General features: G+C 46.5%; 1 protein-coding gene across 3 annotated transcripts in view; it reads left to right on the top strand.

Moving 5' to 3' along the window:
- LOC147116894 (uncharacterized) overlaps window positions 1-21,734 on the top strand; it is a 272,147-nt gene that overhangs the window by 5,830 nt on the left and 244,583 nt on the right. For all 3 annotated transcript variants that reach the window (XM_085987337.1, XM_085987336.1, XM_085987338.1), the window contains exons 2-3: window positions 13,562-13,642; window positions 16,844-16,957. In XM_085987337.1, coding sequence (XP_085843463.1) covers window positions 13,562-13,642; window positions 16,844-16,957 — 195 coding nt within the window. The remainder of the gene's footprint in view (window positions 1-13,561; window positions 13,643-16,843; window positions 16,958-21,734) is intronic.

Here is a 21,734-nt window from a genome sequence, read left to right on the forward strand (position 1 = left end):
TCAGTCGGACCGCCCCATTGTGCGGCTGGCGTCCAGAGCGTTTGTAAAATGGAACGCAACACACCCTGGGGAGCGCAAATTAAAGGGCACTCCTCCTGCACTATAAAAGGCAGCCTGCATGTGTTGTGTGGAAGGATCCAGTGTGTTGTTGTGAACGGTGTATTTATGTTTCCGTCCTCCTCCTCCTCCTCCTCCTCCTCCTCCTCCTGTTTTCCCCCCCAGACTCTGCCTTTGAAAAAAACACATGCACCCTTCCCCTTTAAGAGCTCACTGGCACCAGAGTGTCTGCCGTGCGCTGCGCCCGAGCTCGGGTGTTGCGCTCTGCACCGCCGGCTTAGCGCCTAAAAATAGTAGTGGAACGCCTCTTTTAGCGCTCCACCAACCTCTTAGGGCGAAGCCACTGAATTTCCGGCAACGGGGCGCTACTTTGGGGCGGGCGCTAACTTCGGGCGGGCGCTAAGGTTAGCGCCCCAAAACTGTCTATACTGAAAATCTAGCCCTAGGTCTCTTGCTTTTTGTGGTATATATCAATGATTTAGACTTCAATGTAGGGGGGATGATCAAGAAGTTTGCAGATGGTACAAAAATTGGCCATGTGGTTGATAGTGAGGAAGAATGTTTTAGAATTCAGGAAGATAGCAATGGTGGGCAGAAAAGTGGCAAATGGAATTCAATCTGGAGAAGTGTGAGGTAATGCATTTGGGGAGGGCTAACAAGGCAAGGGAATACACAATAAATGATAGGATACTGAGAAGTATAGAGGAACAGAGGGACCCTGGAGTGCATAACCACAGATTCCTGAAGATAGCAGGACAAGTAAGGCCACAGCTAGAATACTGCTACAGTTCTGGTCATCACATTACAGGAAAGATGTGATTGCACAAGAGAGGATACAGGAGATTGACTAGGATGTTGCCAGGACTGGAGAATTTTAGCTATGAGGAAAGATTGGATAGGCTGGGTTTGTTTTCTTTGGAACAGAGGAGGCTGAGGGGAGATTTAATTGAAGTGTATAAAATTATGAGGGGCCTAGATAGAGTGGATAGGAAGGACCTGAAAGGGTGGATGAGACATTCAATCGTGGGTTTGAAAAGGGAATTAGATAAGTACCTGAAGGAAAAAAAATTGCAGGGCAATGGGGAAAGGGTGGGAGAGTGGGACTAGCTGAAGTGCTCTTGCAGAGAGCCGGCACAGGCTGAATGGCCTCCTTCTGTACTGTAACCATTATGTTATTCTATGATTCTATGACCTATTTCCCTGAGCAGAGAGGGGGAATAACAAGGGGGCATAGATTTAAAGTAATTGGTAGAAGGATTAGAGTGGGGTCTGGAATTCACTGTCTGAAAGGGTGGTAGAGGCAGAAACCCTCATCGCATTTAAGAAGTACTTGGATATGCACTTGAGGTGCCGTAACCTACAAGGCTACGGACCAAGAACTGGAAAGTGGGAAAGCAGGATAGCTCTTTTTCGGCCAGCACAGACACGATAGGCTGAATGGCCTCCTTCTGTGCTGTAAATGTCTATGATTCTATGATTCCAAATATGTTGGAGTTCCGTTCTGATCCTGTGACTCCTGCTGGACTTCGGGTGTGGATAGGATTGGGCTTGGGTGAAAAAGAAAATTGTGAGGGTTGCCGATTCGCTATCTCCCTTTTGCCTTACCACCACTGACCCATTTCACCACAACTCTGCTCCTGCACATAAAAGAGCCTACCTCACCTGACAATTAAAGAAAGAATTCAGATTTATATAGGGCCTTCCACACCCTCAGGATGTCCCAAAGCTCTTCACAGTCTAGAAAATCCTTTAGAAGTGTAGTTACTGTTGTTTTTTTACCGCAAGGTCCCACAAACAGCATTGAGATAAATGACCAGATAATCTGTTTAATTGATGTTGGTTGAGGGTCAAACATTGGAAGAGCTCCCCTGCTCTTCAAATAGTGCCAGCGGATCTTTAACATCCACCTGAGAGGGAAGATAAGGCCTTGTTTGCATGTCTCAACAACAACTTACATTTACATCCCAAGGCACTTCACAGAGATGTAATCAAAATTGGACACTGAATCAAATAAAGAGATATTGGGAGACGTAACCAAAAGCTTGGCCAAAGCAGTGGGTTTACGAAGGAGAGGGAGGTGAAGTGGAGAGTGATTTAGGGAGGGAATTCCAGAGTGTGGGGCCTGAAGGCACAGATGCCGTTGGTGGGCTGAAGGGAGGGGTGGGTGGGGGAGGGGTTGGGGGTGGAATGCACAAGTGGCCAGAGACAAACAAATGAGTTCAGGGTTGTGTAGTGCTGAAGGAGTTTACAGATAGGGAGAGGTATGAACAAGAAGGGATTGAATCACGATGAGGATGAGAATTTTACATTTGTACTGTCTTATAATACGGTCGGCCTAATCATAAATGGATTGTTCGGAGATCGCCCCCACTTATCTTCCCTTCCCCAAACACACAAGATCCTCATACAACACTGTAGCTCTCGAGCAGTCCATTATACAAAGTGTACAGAAGGGACCAGGAGCTAATGCAGGTCAGCGAGCACAGGAGTGATGGTTAAACAGGACTTGATGCAGGATAAGATACTGGTAGCAGAGATTTTGGAAGGGCTGAAGTGTACAGAGGGTGCAGAATGGGAGGTTGAACAGGAGAACATTGAAATAGTTGAACCTGGAGGTAATCAAGGCATGGATGAGGGTTTCGGCGACTGAGGTGGAGGTGGACAATATTATGAAAATGACATAGGTTATCTTTGTATAAAAAGTAGATGGGATTGAAACCTCAGCTCGGGTTGAATAGGACGCCAAGGTTGCAAATAGTCTGGTTCAGCCTGAAACTGTTGCCAGGGAGGTTATGGAATCGATGGCAAACCTACAGGAGGTTTGTGGCAGGGGCCAAAGTTGATGGCTTCGGTCTTTTCAATGAATATCTGGTAGTAATTGTGGCTCATCCAGGACTGGATGTCAGACAAGCAGTCTAACCACTAACCAGACCTGTATCACTACCTAACCTAAGGAGTGTGACTGTCTCCTGGATCAGTGTGTCCAGGTAACTCTCCCCCTCCCTGATGCCCTGCAGTGTTTGCACCTTGGACTCCAGCTCAACAAGTCTGAGCTGAAGTTTTTCGAGATGCAGACACTTACTGCAGACATGGTCGTCTGGGATCGCGATGCTCTCCACAAACGCCCACATGCTGATGGTCATTGCCTGGCACGTGTGTGGTGTGAATATTACTTGCCTGAATGTTGTCCAGGACTTGTTGCATGCGGGCACGGACTGCTTCATTATCTGATGAGTTGCAAATGGAGCTGAACACTGTGCAGTCATCAGCAAACACCCCACTTCTGACTTTATGATGGAGGGAAGGTCATTGATGAAGCAGCTGAAGGTGGTTGGTACTAGAACACTGCCCTGAGGAACTCCTGTAGTGAGCATCCTAGTGAATCTGCGTCATACCTTCTCTATAGCCTCAACATTCTTCCTATAGTGTGGAGCCTAAAACTGCTCACAGTACTCCAACAGCTGTTATTTTACTATAGCTTTATATAGATTTTCCATTGCATTTATGTTCCATACGTCTTGTCATAACACCCAATATCCCATTAGCTTTTTTATGGTCTTGTCCGCTTGAGGTGCTGCTTTTAACATCTTTGGAACCTGAACCTCCAAATCCCTCTGCTCTTCCACAGCACCTAGCCTTCCCCTATTCAAAGTATAATTATGATTTTTACCAAAATGTACCTTACATTTGCTGACATTGAATTCCATCTGCCATTTTTTGGCCAGTCCACTATCTTATCAATATCGCCTTGCAGCCTAGTTTGGACATCAGAATGATTTACTACGCCTCCTGTTTTAGTATCGTCTGCAAATTTGGACAGTGCTCCCTCTAGCCCATCAATCCAAATCATTGATGTGCACAGTGAACAGGACTGGTCGCAGAACAGAACCCCGTGGGGCACTGCCACCCATTTCCAACCACTCTGAGAAACTGCCCTTAACTCCTACTCTCTCTTACGGTGGGAAACCAGCAGATTTCCCCAAGGAATTTCAGGGCCAAAGCCTCCTTAGTTATGAGGTAATTGGAGAACTGCAGATACATCAGATTATCCGAGAGCTAGTACTTCTCCCACCAATCACAGCATGTTATTGTTAAAGATCTGGGAGCACTTTCCCTACCCATCAGGCCAAGGGATAATGCATAGTTCAATCTGAACAGCCCATTGACAGAGGCCTGGACTAATAATTCAGAGAACGTTAGTTCAGATCCCATCATGGCAGTTTGAGAATTTGAATTCGATTAAAAAATATCTAGAAATAAAAAGCTGGTCTCAGTAAAAGTGACCATGAAGCTGTTGGATTGTCATAAAAACCCAACTGGTTCAATAAGGTTCTTTTAGGGAAGGAAACCTGCCGTCTTTACCGTTCTGGCTTATATGTGACTCCAGTCCCACACCGACATGCTTGACTGTCCTCTGAAGTGGCCTATTGAGTCGCTCAGTTGTACCAAGCCACTAGTAGTGTGGGAGCATCTTTACCACACAGCAGTTCAAGAAGAAGGTTCACCACCACCTTCAGGAGGGCAACTAGAGATGGACAATAAATGCCGACTTGCCAGCGATGCCCACATCCCCAGAATGAATAACAAAAAAAAATACAGCCTTCAGTTGCTGAGGACAATTCGACTTCACCTGACTGCGATATCAAGAGCATTTCTCAGCCTCAAACAGGAGATTAGAATTAGAATTGGACGACGTAACAGACTGTTGTGATGTCACATTGGGTTACACCAAAGCTGGATGGGGGTGGGAGGCAGAATTGTGAACAGAACATTATTAAAAACTTAAAGAAACAGCCCTGAAACGTACAAAAAGTACAACTGAGCACCCGCAGATAGCCCAGGACAATCGCTCATACCCAGTCCTGTTATCTTCAGCTTTGGATGATGCATGCTATCATATAAAAGACTCTCGTACTCCTTGAGCTTGTAGCTAGGGTTGTAATGAACAGGAATAGGCCCCGATTATAATTCCAGCTGCATTCCCCGCTCAGGCCTGAGTTAAAATTACAGTTAGGTCTCAATGATGTCATCGAGCCACAACATGCATATGTAAAGAAGGACCCTGTTGGCTTTGGGCATGTCTCCTTGCTGCCTGCTCAGGAGATTTTTGTTTGGAGATCCATATAGGCGGCCAGCACTCCTGTTGGAAAGAGGTGGGGGGCTTTATTAATCTATGCCGATAGGGTCAATGCCCCCATCGTCTCTACCCGCATTGTTACAGTCAGTTCCTTAACCCACAAACCATGGGCGATACAAGCTGGAGGCAGCAATTTTCAATGGTATTTAAAGGGATACTCACCTCCTCTCAGCTAAAATACTGCAAAGGTTTTGGAGACAGATGTAAAACTAATTGCAAGAGATTTAAAACAGAGAGCAGGATAAATCTTTTTACACAGAGGGTTGTGGAATGTACCACTGGAGTTAGTGATTGACCATGTCAACAGAATAGGATAGATATGTGATTGAAGGGAAGAATGATAAAGGGACATGAGAACAGCGTGGGCACGTGGAATTAGGACTACTGCTCATATGGAGAATAGACACCTGTGACCCCTCATGAGCTGTTAAAAGAATTATAGAATCATAGAAATTTACAGCACAGAAGGAGGCCATTCGGCCCATCCTGTCTGCGCCGGCTGACAAAGAGCTATCCACCCTAATCCCACTTTCCAGCACTTGGTCCGTAGCCTTGTAGGTTACAACATTTCAAGTGCATATCCAATACTTTTTAAATGTGATGAGGGTTTCTGCCTCTACCACCCTTTCAGGCAGTAAGTTCCAGACCCCCACCACCCTCTGGGTGAAAACATTTCTCCTCAAATCCCCTCTAAACCTCCGACCAATTACTTTAAATCTATGCCCCCTGGTTATTGACCTCTCTGCTAAGGGAAATAGGTCCTTCCTATCCACTCTATCTAGGCCCCTCATAATTTTATACACCTCAATTAGGTCTCCCCTCAGCCTCTGTTCCAAAGAAAACAACCGTGGCCTATCCAACCTTTCCTCATAGCTAAAATTCCCCAGCCCAGGCAACATCCTTGTAAATCTCCTCTGCACCCCTTCTAGTACAATCACATCCTTCCTGTAATGTGGTGACCAGAACTGCACGCAGTACTCTAACTGCAGCCTAACTAGTGTTTTATACAAAATAAAAACAGAAAATGCTGGAAATACTCAGCAGGTCAGGCAGCATCTGTGGAGAGAGAAACAGAGTTAACGTTTCAGGTCGATGACCCTTCGTCAGAAAAGTGTTTTATACAGTTCAAGCATAACCTCCCTGCCCTTATATTCTATGCCTTGGCTAATAAAGGCAAGTATCCCGTATGCCTTCTTAACCACCTTATCTACCTGTCCTGCTACCTTCAGGGATCTGTGGACATGCACTCCAAGGTCCCTCTGATCTTCTGCACTTCTCAGTGTCCTACCATTTAGTGGCCTAGAAATTCGGTAGGCTTAGTGCCGCATTTGAGGCGCTAGCGGGCCTAGCGCCGGAGTTATGGCCAGTTGAGAAATTCCCTGGGGCCCTAAATCGGCGTTGTACCGGTAGCGCTGCGCCGGCACCGATGACGTCATCGGTGTGCGCAGCGTCCCGGTTGCCGTGGTAACCCGGCCCCAAGCCGAAATTCAGTTGCGCCCGCCTCGCCCGTGGCAGGCGCAACTAAGACTCTGGCAACAGAGTCTTCCCCCAGTGTGCGCCGGCGCATAAAGGTGGAGCGGCGGCCGGCCGCGTTCCCGGCGGCCGCCTGCCCGCACCTCCCTTCCCGGACTCCTGCATTCCCCCCCCCCGCGGCCCTGATCAGTGTCTGATGCGAGCCCGGCACTTCCCCGAGGTGCCGGGCTCAGATGTCGGGTCAATCCGCCGGACAGTTGTCGGCTGCAGGCAGCTCCTCCTTAACAGGAGGAGGAGGCCTGCAGTTCCCCCGCCTGCCGCACCGCATCGGGTGCCGCAGCGGGGGATTAGCGCCGGGAAACCCAAGTTCACGCCCGTTTTGAGGCGCTAAAGGAGGGTTTTAGTGCCCGCCGCCGTCTGGGCCCGGCGCACCCGAATTTTCGTCGCGCGCTGCCGCATTACCGCTGGCGCAAACTTTCTGGCGCTACAGCCCTGGCAAGACCAAAACCCAATTTCTTGGCCACTTCCCTTGCCTTGTTAGCCCTCCCCAAATGCATTACCTCACACTTCTCCAGATTGAATTCCATTTGCCACTGTTCTACCTACCTGACTAGTCCATTGATATCTTCCTGCAGTCTGCAGCCTTCTTCTTCATTATCAACCACACAGCCAATTTTTGTATCATCTGCAAACTTCTTAATCATACTTCCTACATTCAAGTCCAAATCATTGATATATACCACAAAAAGCAGAGGACCCAGTACTGAGCCCTGCGGAACACCACCGGAATCAGCCTTCCAGTCACAAAAGCACCCTTCGAGCATTACCCTTTGTTTCCTGCCTCTGAGCCAATTTTGGATCTAACTTGCCACATTGCCTTGGATCCCATGGGCTTTTACTTTCGTGACCAGTCTGCCATGCGGGACCTTATCAAAAGCCTTGCTAAAATCCATATAGACCAAATCAAACACACTACCTTCATCGACTCTCCTTGTTGCCTCCTCAAAAAATTCAATCAAGTTAGTCAGACACGTTCGTCCCGTGACAAATCCATGCTGACTGTCCCTGATTAATCCGTGTCTTTCTAAATGAAGATTTATCCTGTCCCTCAGAATTTTTTCCAATAATTTTCTCACCACCGAGGTTAGGCTGACTGGCCTGTAATTACTCAGTCTATCCCTTTCTCCCTTTTTAAACAACGGTACCACGTTAGCAGTCCTCCAGTCCTCTGGCACCACACCTGTAGCCAGCGAGGATTGGAAAATAATGGTCAGAGCCTCTGCTATTTCCTCTCTTACTTCTCTTAACAGTCTGGGATACATTTCATCCGGGTCTGGGGATTTATCCACTTTCAAAGATGCTAAACCCCTTAATACTTCCTCTTTCACTGTTTATTTCATCTAATATTTCACACCCCTCCTCCCTGATTGCAATGTCTGCATCATCCTCTTTTGTGAAAACAGACTCAAAGTATTCATTAAGAACCATACCCATGTCTTCCGCCTCCACACCTTTATGGTCCCTAATAGGCCCTACTCTTACTTTAGTTTTCTTCTTGCTCTTAATGTATTTATAAAACATCTTTGGGTTTTCTTTGATTTTACATGCCAAAATTTTTTCATGCTCTCTCTTTGCTTTTCTAATTTCCTTTTTAATGTCACCCCTGCACTTTCTATACTCCTCCAGGCTCTCTGCAGTTTTGAGTCCTCGGTATCTGCCATAAGCTTTCCTTTTTTTCTTTATCCTACCCTGTATGCCCCTTGACATCCAGGGAGCTCTAGATTTGCTCGTTCCACCTTTTTTCTTTAAGGGAACATACTTGCTCTGAACCCTCACTATCTCCTCCTTGAATGCCTCCTGCTGTTCTGACACTGATTTACCTTTAAGTTTCTGTCTCCAGTCCACTTTGGCTAAATCACCTCTCAGCTTGGTAAAATTAACTTTTAGAGTCATAGGCCTAGATTTTCAGTATAGACAGTTTTGGGGCGCTAACCTTAGTGCCCGCCCGAAGTTAGCGCCCCGTTGCCGGAAATTCAGTGGCTTCGCCCTAAGAGGTTGGTGGAGCGCTAAAAGAGGCGTTCCACTACTATCTTTAGGCGCTAAGCCGGCGGTGCAGAGCGCAGCGCCCGAGCTCGGGCGCAGCGCCCGGCAGACACTCTGGTGCCAGTGAGCTCTTAAAGGGGAAGGGTGCATGTGTTTTTTTGCAAAGGCAGAGTCTGGGGGGGAAACGAAGACGAGGAGGAGGAGGAGGAGGAGGAGGAGGAGGAGGAGGAACAACAACAACAACAACACACTGGTTCCTTCCATTATAGTGCAGGAGGAGGGCCCTTTAGTTTGCGCTCCCCAGGGTGTGTTGCGTTCCATTTTACAAACGCACTGGACGCCAGCCGCACAATGGGGCGGTCCGACTGAAGTTTGGAATCGGGGCGGCCAAAGGGCGTTGCACGAGGATGTGACGTCATTTTCTGCGCGCGCATCCGGGCAGCCGCTAAACTTTGCGCCGGCGCTAACGGGCAACTTAATTTGGGGCGGGGCGCAAACTGCGCTGCGCCCAGGCGCTACACGCATAGCGCCCGAAAATCACTTCTCTTAAGGCGCTAACTGCTGGCGCAAGCAACTGAAAATCTAGCCCATAGAGTCATAGAGTAATACAGCACGGATAGAGGCCCTTCGGCCCATCGTGTCCGCGCCGGCCATCAAGCCCTGTCTAATCTAATCCCATATTCCAGCATTTGGCCCGTAACCTTGTATGCTATGGCATTTCAAGTGCACATCCGTATGCTATGGCATTTCAAGTGCACATCCAAATGCTTCTTAAATGTTGTGAGGGTTTCTGCCTCCACAACCCTTTCAGGCAGTGAGTTCCAGACTCCAACCACCCTCTGGGTGAAAAAGTTCTTTCTCAAATCCCCTCTGAACCTCCCGCCCTTTACCTTGAATCTATGCCCCCTAGTTATTGACCCCTCTACTAAGGGAAAAAGCTCCTCAGCATCCATCCTATCTATGCCCCTCATAATTTTGTACACCTCAATCATGTCCCCCCTCAGCCTCCTCAGCTCCAAGGAAAACAAACCCAACCTGCCCAGTCTCTCTTCATAGCTGAAGCGCTCCAGCCCTGGTAACATCCTGGTGAACCTCCTCTGCACCCTCTCTAACGCGATCACATCCTTCCTGTAGTGTGGCGACCAGAACTGCACACAATATTCCAGCTGTGGCCTAACCAGTGTTTTATACAGCTCCATCATAACCTCCTTGCTCTTATATTCAATGCCTCGGCTAATGAAGGCAAGTATCCCATATGCCTTTTTTACCACCTTATCCACCTGTTCCGCCGCCTTCAGGGATCTGTGTACTTGCACACCCAGATCCCTCTGACCCTCCGTCTTGCCTAGGGTCTTTCCATTGATTGTGTATTCCTTTGCCTTGTTAGTCCCCCCAAAGTGCATTACCTCGCACTTTTCCGGGTTAAATTCCATTTGCCACTGTTCCGCCCATCTGACCAACCCATCTATATCGTCCTGCAGACTGAGGCTACCCTCCTCGCTATTTACCACCCTACCAATTTTTGTATCATCCGCGAACTTACTGATCATACCCTTTACATTCATATCCAAGTCATTAATGTAGACCACAAACAGCAAGGGACCCAGCACCGATCCCTGTGGTACCCCACTGGCCACAGGCTTCCAGTCACAAAAACAACCTTCGACCATCACCCTCTGCCTTCTGCCACTAAGCCAGTTTTGTATCCAATGTGCCAAGGCACCCTGGATTCCATGGGCTCTTACCTTCTTGACCAGTCTCCTGTGCGGGACTTTATCGAAGGCCTTACTGAAATCCATGTATACCACATCCACTGCGTTACCCTCATCCACACACCTAGTCACCCCCTCAAAAAATTCAATCAAATTAGTCAGACATGATCTTCCCTTGACAAAGCCATGTTGACTATCCCTGATTAATCCTTGCCTCTCCAAGTGGAGACAAATTTTGTCCCTCAGGATTTTTTCCAATAATTTTCCTACCACTGATGTTAGGCTCACTGGCCTGTAGTTCCCCGGTTTTTCCCTACTACCCTTCTTGAATAATGGTACTACATTAGCAGTTCTCCAGTCCTCTGGCACATCCCCTGTGGCCAGAGAGGTCCTGAATATATGTGTTAGAGCCCCCGCAATCTCCTCCTTTGCCTCACACAGCAGCCTGGGATACATTTCATCCGGGCCTGGGGATTTATCCATTTTTAGGCCAGCTAAAACCGCCAATACCTCCTCCCTCTCGATGTTAATATGTTCGAGCATATCACAGTCCCCCCGCCCTATTTCTATGTCTACATCGTCCTTCTCCATAGTGAAAACAGATGCAAAAAATTCATTTAGAACCCCTCCTACATCTTCCGGCTCCACACACAGATTGCCACTTTTGTCCCTAATGGGCCCTATTTTTTCCCTAGTTATCCTCTTACCCTTAATATACTTATAAAACATCTTCGGATTTTCCTTTATTTTGCTTGCCAGTGTTATTTCATGGCCCCTCCTTGATCTCCTAATTTCTTTTTTAAGTATCCCCCTGCACTTTTTGTACTCCTCTAGGGCTTCCTCCGTCTTTAGCCTTTTGTATCTACCAAAAGCCCTCCTTTTTTTCCTAATCCATTCTCGTATATCCCCTGACATCCAAGGTTCCCTGTGGTTTTTGGAACCACCCTTGACCTTTACGGGAACATGTTGCCATTGTATGATCTCAATCTCCCTTCTGAAAGCCTCCCATTGCTCCGATGCGGATTTTCCTACAAGTAGCTGATCCCAGTCCATTTTGGCCAGATCCTGCCTTATCCTATTAAAATCGGCCTTCCCCCAATTTAGAACCTTTATTTCCGGCCCATCCCTGTCCTTTTCCATGGCCACCTTAAATCTTACCATATTATGGTCACTATCACCAAAGTGCTCACCTACTAGCACTTTTTCCACTTGGCCGGCCACATTCCCTAGAATTAGGTCCAGTACCGCCCCCTCTCTTGTAGGACTTTCTACATGCTGGCTCAAAAAGCTCTCCTGGATGCACTTTAAGAATTCTACACCCTCTGAGCCTTTCACACTCTGACTATCCCAGTTAATATTGGGGAAGTTGAAATCCCCCATTATTATTACCCTATTATTTGCACATTTCTCTGAGATTTGCCTACATATCTGTTCCTCTATCTCCCCCTGACTGTTTGGAGGCCTATAGTACACTCCCAGCAAAGTGCTTGCCCCCTTTTTGTTTTTAAGCTCCACCCATATGGCCTCATTAGAGGACCCTGCTAATATATCATCCCTCCTTACTGCAGTAATTGACTCCTTAATTAATATTGCGACACCCCCTCCTCTTATACCTCCCCCTCTGTCTCGCCTGAAGATTCTGTACCCCGGAATATTGAGCTGCCAGTCTTGCCCTTCCCTCAACCATGTCTCCGTGATAGCAACAATATCATACTCCCATGTGTTTATCAACACCTTCAGTTCATCCACCTTATTTGCAAGACTCCTTGCATTAAAATAGATGCCATCCAGCCTTGCCCTTATATATTTGCCCTGTCTACCAAGCTGACTTGTTTTTTTCTCTATAATTGGCAGCACATCCCCCCCTATTTCAGCTCCCCTCTGTATCCCATCCCCCTGCCAAGTTAGTTTAAACCCCCCCCAACAGTGCTAGCAAACCTCCCCGCAAGGATATTTGTCCCGCTCTGGTTCAGGTGCAACCCGTCCGACTTGTACAAGTCCCACCTTTCCCAGAAGCAGGCCCAGTGATCCAGGAAAGTAAAACCCTCCCCCCTACACCAACTCTTTAGCCCCAATTGCGAACTTTTATTCCTGGTCTGTCCTTGTTCTTTTCCATAACTACCCTAAATCTAACTGAATTATGATCACTACCACCAAAATGTTCTCCCACTGATACCCTTTCTACCTGCCCAGCTTCATTCCCTAAAACTAGGTCCAGAACCGCCCCCTTTCTTGTTGGGCTTGCTACGTCCTGGCTAAAAAAGTGCTCCTGAATGCATTTCAAGAATTCTGCTCCCTCTATACCTTTCACACTAATTTTATCCCAGTTAATATTACGGAAGTTGAAATCCCCTACTATTACTGCCCTATTTTTGCACGTCTCAGAAATTTGCCTACATTTTTGCTCTCGCTCTGACTGTTCGGAGGTCTATAGTACATTTCCAGCAGTGTGATTGCTCCTTTTTTGTTTTTCAATTCAACCCATATGGCCTCACTTGATGATCCTTCTAAGATATCCTCCCTCTTCACAGCTGTAATTATTTCTTTAATCAATATTGCGACCCCCTTCTCCTTTTTTATCCCCCTCTCTATCTCATCTGAAAACCCTGTAACCAGTTATGTTGAGCTGCCATTCCTACCCTTCTTTCAGCCATGTCTCAGTATAATAGCTATAATATCATACTCCCACGTGTCTATCTGTGCCCTCAGCTCATCTGCTTTATTCCCTAGATTCCTTGCGTTGAAGTATATACCATTTAGCACTGCCAAACTCCCTTGTTGTCTATTTTCTAGCCTGTTTCCTCTGCCTTCCAAACTCGCTTACTGCTTTTCTGCCTTCCATTTCCAGCTTTGCTTCTCTCCCTTCTGAACTCCTTCAGAAATTGGAATGAAAGTAGCTAGTCTGGTTGCGACTGGTGAGGTGGTGACTACATGCAGTATAATATACCGCAATAGCACCTTTCTGCTCATGTGGAGAATAGACATCAGAACAGACTGGTTGGGCCGAACGGCTTGTTTCCGTGTTGTAAATTCTATATAGTATATGTCTCTCAATAATGCTTTGTTTAGAGCTATTTCTTTACTTGCGTTTTGACTGTAACATTCAGACTTAAACTGATCTCTGTTAATCCATGTCCAGTGACAGCACAGTCCGACCTCAACAGCTCACAGTTTAACAATACTTCAGCTGACAGCAGTCTGTACACAACCGCTATGTATGGTAAGTACCAGGACAAAAGAAAGCGATAGGTCTCTGTTTTCAAAAACATAGTTTGAGAGTGGCATAACAAACATTTCTTACACCAGCTACTTTCAGCAGATGTTGCAGACATCAGTATCTCTCAAACTACTGAAAATGGATTTGGTTGTCCTCATAGGAACAGGAGTAGGCCATTCAGCCCTTGAGCCTGTTCTGTTGTTCAGTGAGATCATGGCTGCTCTGCATCCTCCTAACTTGACTCCGTATCCTTTTATACCCTTGTCTAGCAAAAAAACTATTGATCTCAGATTTAAAATGATTAACTGAGCTAACATCTACTGCTTTTTGTGGGAGAGAGTTCCACACTTCTACCACCGTTTTCGTGAAGAAGTGTTTCCTAACTTCTATGTGAATAGCTGAGCTCTGATTTTGTCCCCTTGTCCTAGACTCCCACACCAGCGGAAAATGTTTCTCTCTACCTACAATATCAATTCCTTTCAAAATCCTAAAATAATCAATCAAATAACCCCTTAACCTTCAATATTCCAGGGAATGCAAGCCTAGTTTATATAATCGCTCCTTATAACTTAACCCTTGGAGCTCTGGTAACATAGAAGATAGGAGCAGGAGTAGGCCATTCGGCCCCTCGAGCCTGCTCCGCTATTCAATGTGATCATGGCTGATCATCCAAATTCAGTACCCGGTCCCTGCTTTCTCCCCATACCCCTTGATCCCTTTAGCCTTAAGAAATATATCCAACTCCTTCTTGAATATATTTAATGAATTGGCCTCTACTGCCTTCTGTGGTAGAGAATTCCACAGGTTCACCACTCTCTGGGTGAAGAAATTCCTCCTCATTTCTGTCCTAAATGGCATACCCTTTATCCTTAGACTGTGACCCCTGGTTCTGGACTCCCCGACCATCGGGAACAGTTTTGGTTTCCATATTTAAGAAAAGATATACTTGCTCTCGAGGCAGTTCAGAGAAGGTTCACTCGGTTGATTCCGGAGATGAGGGGGTTGACTTATGAGGAAAGGTTGAGTAGGTTGGGCCTCTACTCATTGGAATTCAGAAGAATGAGAGGCGATCTTATCGAAACATATAAGATTGTGAGGGGGCTTGATCGGGTGGATGCGGGGAGGATGTTTCCACTGATGGGTGAGACTAGAACTAGGGGGCATAATCTTAGAATAAGGGGCTGCCCTTTCAAAACTGAGATGAGGAGAAACTTCTTCACTCAGAGGGTAGTAAATCTATGGAATTTGCTACCTCAGAGAGCTGTGGAAGCTGTGACATTAAATAAATTTAAAATGGAGATAGACAGTTTCCTAGCTGATAAGGGAATTAGGGGTTACGGGGAGAGGGCAGGGAAGTGGACGTGAGTCTAAGTTCGGACCAGCCATGATCCTATTGAATGGCGGAGCAGGCCCGAGGGGCCGTATGGTCTACTCCTGCTCCTACTTCTTATGTTCTTAACATCCTTCCTGCATCTAGTCTGTCCAGTCCTGTCAGAATTTTATAAGTTTCAATGAGATCCCCTCTCATTCTTCTAAACTCCAGCGAGTACAAGCCCAATCGACCCAATCTCTCCTCATAAGTCATACCTGCCATCTCAGGTATCAGCCTAGTGAATCTTCGCTGAACTCCCTCCATGGCAAGAACATCCTTCCTCAGATAAGGCGACCAAAACTGCACACAATACTCAAGATGTGGTCTCACCAAGGCCCTGTACAACTGCAGCAAGACATCCTATTTCCTGTACTCAAAACATCTTGGTGAATCTGCGCTGCATTCCTTTCAAGGCCAATATATTCTTTCTAAGGTGCGGTGCCCAGTACTGTACACAGTACTCCAGATGTGGTCTAATCAGGACTTTTGTATAGCTGTAGCAAAGTTTTTTCCCCTGCTTTATTCTAGCCCTCTAGTTATAAAGGCTAACATTCCATTAGCCTATTTGATTATTTTTTGTACCTAATACATTTCAGTGATCTGTGTACATGGACCCCTATATTTCTTTGGATCTCCACTGTTCCTAACTATTCACCATTTAAATATTACTTGGATCTATCCTTTTTTGGTTCAAAATGGATGACCTCGCACTTAACTGCGTTGAAATCCATCTGCCACAGTTTTGCCCACTCACTTAATCTATCGATGTCTCTTTGTGATTTTATGCTCCCGTTTACACTACTTACTATACCACCAATCTTTGTGTCATCAGCAAATTTGGATAAATGGCTCTCTATTGTGTTAGCTAAGTAATTCATAAATACAGTGAATAGTTGAGGTCCCAGCAAAGATACTTGTGGGACCTTCTAAATATGCAGATCGTGCTTTTTTTCATTCATTCATGGGATGTGGCGTCGCTGGCAAGGCCAGCATTTATTCCCCATCCCTAATTGTCCTTGAGAAGGTGGTGGTGAGCAGCCTTCTTGAACTGCTGCAATCTGTGAGGTGAAGGTTCTCCCACAGTGCTGTAAGGGAGGGAGTTCTAGGATTTTGACCCAGCGATGATGAAGGAACGGTGATATATTGCCGAGTCAGGATGGTGTGTGGCTTGGCAGGGAATTTGGAGGTGATGGTGTTCCCATGTGCCTGCTGCCCTAGTCCTTCTAGGTGGTAGAGGGCGCAGGTTTGGGAGGTGCTGTCAAACAAGCGTTGGCGCATTGCTGCAGTGTATCATGTAGATGGTAAACACTGCAGCAACGTTGTGCCGGTGGTGGAGGAAGTGAATATTTAAGGTGGTGGATGGGGTGCCGATCATGCAGACTGCTTTATCCTGGATGGTGTTGAGCTTATGGAGGGAAGGTCATTGATGAAGCAGCTGAAGATGGTTGGGCTAAGGACACTGCCCTGAGGAACTCCTGTAGTGATGTCCTGGGGCTGAGATGATTGGTCTCCAATAATCACAACCATCTTCCTTTATGCTAGGTATGACTCCAACCAGTGGAGAGTTTTTCCCCCAATTCCCATTGACTTCAATTTTACTAGGGCCGATTGGTGCCAGACTCAATGGTCCTAATTGATTTCTGATGGCAGGTGAGACCCTCACTGCTGTTGCTAATGAAGTAGTCTTTAGAGGAACCAAACGGCTTAATTTTTTTAGAATGGCTTTGACTTGGGATACCATAACTTGTGACGGGCTACCAATATGGTGAGCAGGTGGCATGAGTAGCTAATGACAAAATAATACTTCTACCACACTGTCTTTTTAATGACAGGGCCACCTTCATCATATGACGACGACGACGACTCAGAGGATTACTTAGCTGATGAATCTTATGGAGATGATGACATGTTCCTATCGAATTCAATGACTCAATCTGATGCATGTTGTAAGTACTGAAAATATAGAAACATCAAATGGAAAATAATAAAAACAGGCAGTATATTTTTATTTGAATTTTTACTTTCAGCCAATTCTTTTTTTTAAGTTTTGTCTCCCACCCAACTACAAATAATCCCTTAAATGAAAAATGCAACCAGCCTACGCTGTAAGCTGATGGAGTGGTAGACCCTAGATCCTACCCGTGATTCTCCATACAAGGATTTCTCAATTTGCTCCAAGATGCTGATGGTGGGGGAAGGGGTGTCAAGCAGAGGCACAGGACTGACTGATATGGAGAGAGGGGCAACTCGACTGATTATGGAGCAGAAACTTGACATTCTCCATCTCTGGATGTTTTGTTATCTGATCTTTTAACAAAGATTGTAGTATCTTTCCTGTCACTGATGTTGTTAAAACTGGTCTATAGTTCCCTGGATTAGTTCTGTCTCCCTTTTTGAAGATAGGAATTAGATTTGCTGTTCGCCAGTCCTCTGGCACTATTGCCTTTTGATATTGAATTTTTCTATGGATACGAGTGCCTCTGCTATCTCCTTCCTGGTTTCTTTGAGTATGTGTGGGTGCAATCCATTTGGCTAATTTGTCTAACATCTCCTTTCTTTCTATCATCGTTGTTGTAATTAGACTTGACCCTCTTGAAACTTCTTCTACTGTTGTCACTTTCTCTTTGTTAGCCTCTTCAGTGAAAACCAAGGCCAAGTATTTATTCAGTATTCCTGTCATTTCAGTATCCTCTCTTGTGGGTTAACCTGACGCATCCCTTAGATGCCGGATCCCTGTCTTAATTCTCCTTTTGATACGTAGCTGTCTATAGAATACTTTACTATTTCTTTTTATATTCCTTAATAATTTCATTTCATATTTACTTTTTGCCTTAATAATTGAATAATAGGAATTGCTAAATGAAAAAAGACCCAGGCCCATCTAGTTTGCCTTCTACCATCCTGGTTGTCACATTTTAATTGCTTTACCATTGGTGGCCATGTCTTCACCTTCCAAGGCCCCAAGCTCTGGAATTCCCTCCCTAAATCTCTCCACCTCTCCGCCTCTCTCTCCTCCTTCAAGACACTCCTTAAAACCTACCTCTTTGACCAAGCTTCTGCCCTAATACTGTATCTCTTTCTGTGGCTTGGTATCAAATTTTATTTGATAATGCTCCTATGAGGCGCCTTGGGACGTTTTATTATGTTAAAGGTGCTATATAAATATAAGTAATTGTTATAAGGACTCTATTCCATTCTCCCAGTTTCTCCGTCTCCGCCGTATCTGCTCCAACGATGCCACCTTCCACACCAGTGCTTTTGACATGTCTTCATTTTTCCTCAACCGAGGATTCCCCTCTACCGTGGTTGACACGGCCCTCGACCGTGTCCGTTCTATATCCCGCACTTCTGCCCTCACCCCTGCCCCTCCCTCCCGGAACCACGATAGGGTTTCCCCTTGTCCTCACCTTTCACCCCACCAGCCTCCACATTCAACGGATCATCCTCCGCATTTCCGCCACCTCCAAAGTGATCCCACCACCAAACGCATCTTCCCCTCCCCTCCCCTTTCAGCATTCCGTAGGGACCGCTCCCTCCGAGACACCCTAGTCCACTCCTCTATCACCCCCAGCACCCCTTCCCCTTTGCCTGGCACCTTCCCGTGCAAGCGCAGGAGATGTAACACCTGCCCCTATACCTCCCCCCTTCCCACTGTCCAGGGCCCCAAACACCCCTTCCAGGTGAAACAGCGATTTACTTGTACTTCTTGCAATCTAGTATACTGTATTCGCTGCTCACGATGCGGTCTCCTCTACATTGGGGAGACCAAACGCAGATTGGGTGACCGCTTTGCGGAACGCCTCCGTTCAGTCCGTAAGGGTGACCCCGAGCTTCCGGTCGCCTGTCACTTTAATTCACTGCCCCATTCCCACTCGGACCTCACCATCCTTGGCCTCTTGCATTGTTCCACGGAAGCGCAACGTAAACTCGAGGAACAGCACCTCATCTTCCGATTAGGCACTTTACAGCCTTCCGGACTCAATATCGAATTCAACAATTTCAGATCATAACCTCGGCCCCTATTACATTTTTACTTATATTTTTTATCCACACCTTTGTTTTGGTTTTTTCCCCCCCCCCCCTTTCCTTTTTTTTTCTCTCTCCCACATGGCAACTGTCTCCCCTTCTGCCAGCGCATTTCACACCTAATCTAGAGCTGTCTTTTGTCTCCACTAGTCCGATCACCAGCTCGTCTCATTTTGAATACCTCTTAATGTCTCTTCACTTCTCTTTTGTTCTCTCCCAGCCTGGCCTCTTAATCTATTTCATTCCCTGTGCCTCTTTAGTCTTGATAAAGGGTTTTGACCCGAAACGTTGACTCTAATTTCTCTCCACGGATGTTGCCTGGCCTGCTGAGTTTTTCCAGCATTTTCTGTTGTTATTAAGTAATTGTTAACATGGCTGAGTGGTGATGACACCTTTCCCTTTGATAAAGCTTCCCCGCCTGGCTATACTATCCACGACTTGCGATGGTGGTGTAGCCCTTATCTCTAAATCACTCCTTGGTCTGTCTCGCTACTCCTCTGGCAACTTCTCCTTTGAACATCTCACCTTGTTCCACCCCTCACGCCTCTCATGTAAAATCCTTGTTCTGTACCACCCACCCAAGTATCACGCTAAGTTTTTCACTGAGGATTCTTTGCTGCTTTCCTCCCTCATCCTCTGCACTGAGTGACTTCTCATCCTTGGTGATTTCAACCTCCATCTCAACTCTTCTTGCTCTCTCTCCTCTAAGTTCACTGCCCTCCTTTCCTCCCTAAGTCTCCCCCTCCATATAAACTTTCCTACCCATGGCCACTCCCTTGATCACGCCATCTCATGTGACCTCGCTACTCCTATCGTGACTATCACAGATAAGGCAATCTCTGATAATTTCCTTGTATCGCTCTCCACCCACATCCCCCTTCCCCTCCCAACCCCACTTCTTTCTGTGTCCACCCCTGGAAAAAACTCTCCCTCAAATCATTTACCACTGCACTTTCAAATTCCCAACTATCTAGCCTTTGGCCCTCCATTCACCATGACATTTCTGCAGCTATCGATCTGCTAAATCACACCTTCTCCTCCACCTTTGATGTCCTTGTCCCAATTAAAACCATTACTCCCTTTCACCCTAGTCGTTCCCCCTGGTATACACCTCATCTCCGCTCCCTTAACTTCAAGGGACGCAGATTTGAACGCCTATGGCGAACAACTGGTTTAACCATCCATGGCCAGAGCTGGTTGGACCACATAAAGCACTATCTCCATTGCTAAAACTGTTCACTATTCAAAGATCATCCTGGAATGCAAAGATAACCCCTGGCTTCACTTCTCCTCCAAAAACTGTCTTCTTAAACCACCCTCCACCCTCACCTTGAATAAAAAGTGCTAGGAGCTCAGGGACTTTTTTTATCACAAAGATCGAGACCATCCATTCAGCTGCCTCTGTGACTTCCCTCTCTTCCCCTAGCCCACTGTGCCAGACTTTTCCTAATGTTCCCTGTTGACCTAGCCCTGAACTCACATCTTTCTCTAGATTCCATCTCCTGCCCTGCTCTCTCCAAGCTCATCTTGTCCATGAGACCCACTTCCTGCTTACTCGACCCCATTCCCACCAAAATGTTGACCACTCAACTTCCCTTTCTGGCCCCATGTTAGCTAATGTTGTTAATGGTTCCCTCTCCTCAGGTACTGTCCCCATCCCCTTCAAATCTGCTGTCATCAACCTTCTCCTCAAAAACTCACCCTTGACCCCATCTCCAACCTCCCTTTCCTCTTCAACGTCCTTAAATGTGTTGTCATCTCCCAAATCCGTGCCCGTCTTTCCCGCAGTTCCATGTTTGAATCCCTCCATTCGGGTTTTTGATACTGCCACAGTACTGAAACGGCCCTTATCAAAGTCACAAATGACATTCTATGTGACTGTGACCGTGGTAAACTATCCCTCCTCATCCTTATAGATCTATCTGCAGCCTTCGACACAGTTGACCACACCATCCTCCTCCAACATCTCTCCTCTGTCGTCCAGCTGGGTGGAACTGCTCTTGCCTGGTTCCATTCTTATCTATCAAATCATATACAGAGAATCACCTGCAATGGCTTCTCTTCCCACTCCCACACCATTATCTCTGGAGTGCCCCAATGATCTATCCTTGGCCCTCTTCTATTTCTCATCTACATGCTGCCCCTCAGCAGCATCATCTGAAAACACATCGGGCAGGAATTTAATTCGGGTGTCGGGTTGGAGGCGGGACTACAACTTTCAGGGTTGTAGTCCCGCCTCCATCGAGATGCAGACAATCCACGCGATTTTAACTTGATTGACCTTGTTGAGCCCGCCCAGCGGGTTCAGCGGGCCAATTAAGGGCCACCCGGCAACAGGTGACGCCACAGACTGAAATTTCATGTCAAGAGCTCTTGACAGATGAAATATCAGTGTTTCACAGCTGTTTGAAGCTGTCAAACACTGACAGTCTTACTTCTAACATGAATCCTTCTCCACAGACTCAGTTAGAAATCTCTCCTGCACAGAAAGCTGCAGGCTGTCACTTTTGACAGTTCGCAGCCATTCTGCTTTCTGTGCCGGTGAGATGAGGGACTCCCGGAACCTAAAGGAAGGAAGGCTGAAAAGGTAAGAAAAGGTATGTAAAACTTATTTAATCACTTTAGACACACCAAACACACTTACCTTTGCACTCATGCACACATCACTCACCTGAACACCGACATCTCGACTCCTCC

Source organism: Somniosus microcephalus, chromosome 5 (genome assembly GCF_052327205.1).
Source record: "Somniosus microcephalus isolate GS21.2 chromosome 5, FLI_Smic_1.0, whole genome shotgun sequence".
NCBI classification, from domain to species: domain Eukaryota; kingdom Metazoa; phylum Chordata; class Chondrichthyes; order Squaliformes; family Somniosidae; genus Somniosus; species Somniosus microcephalus.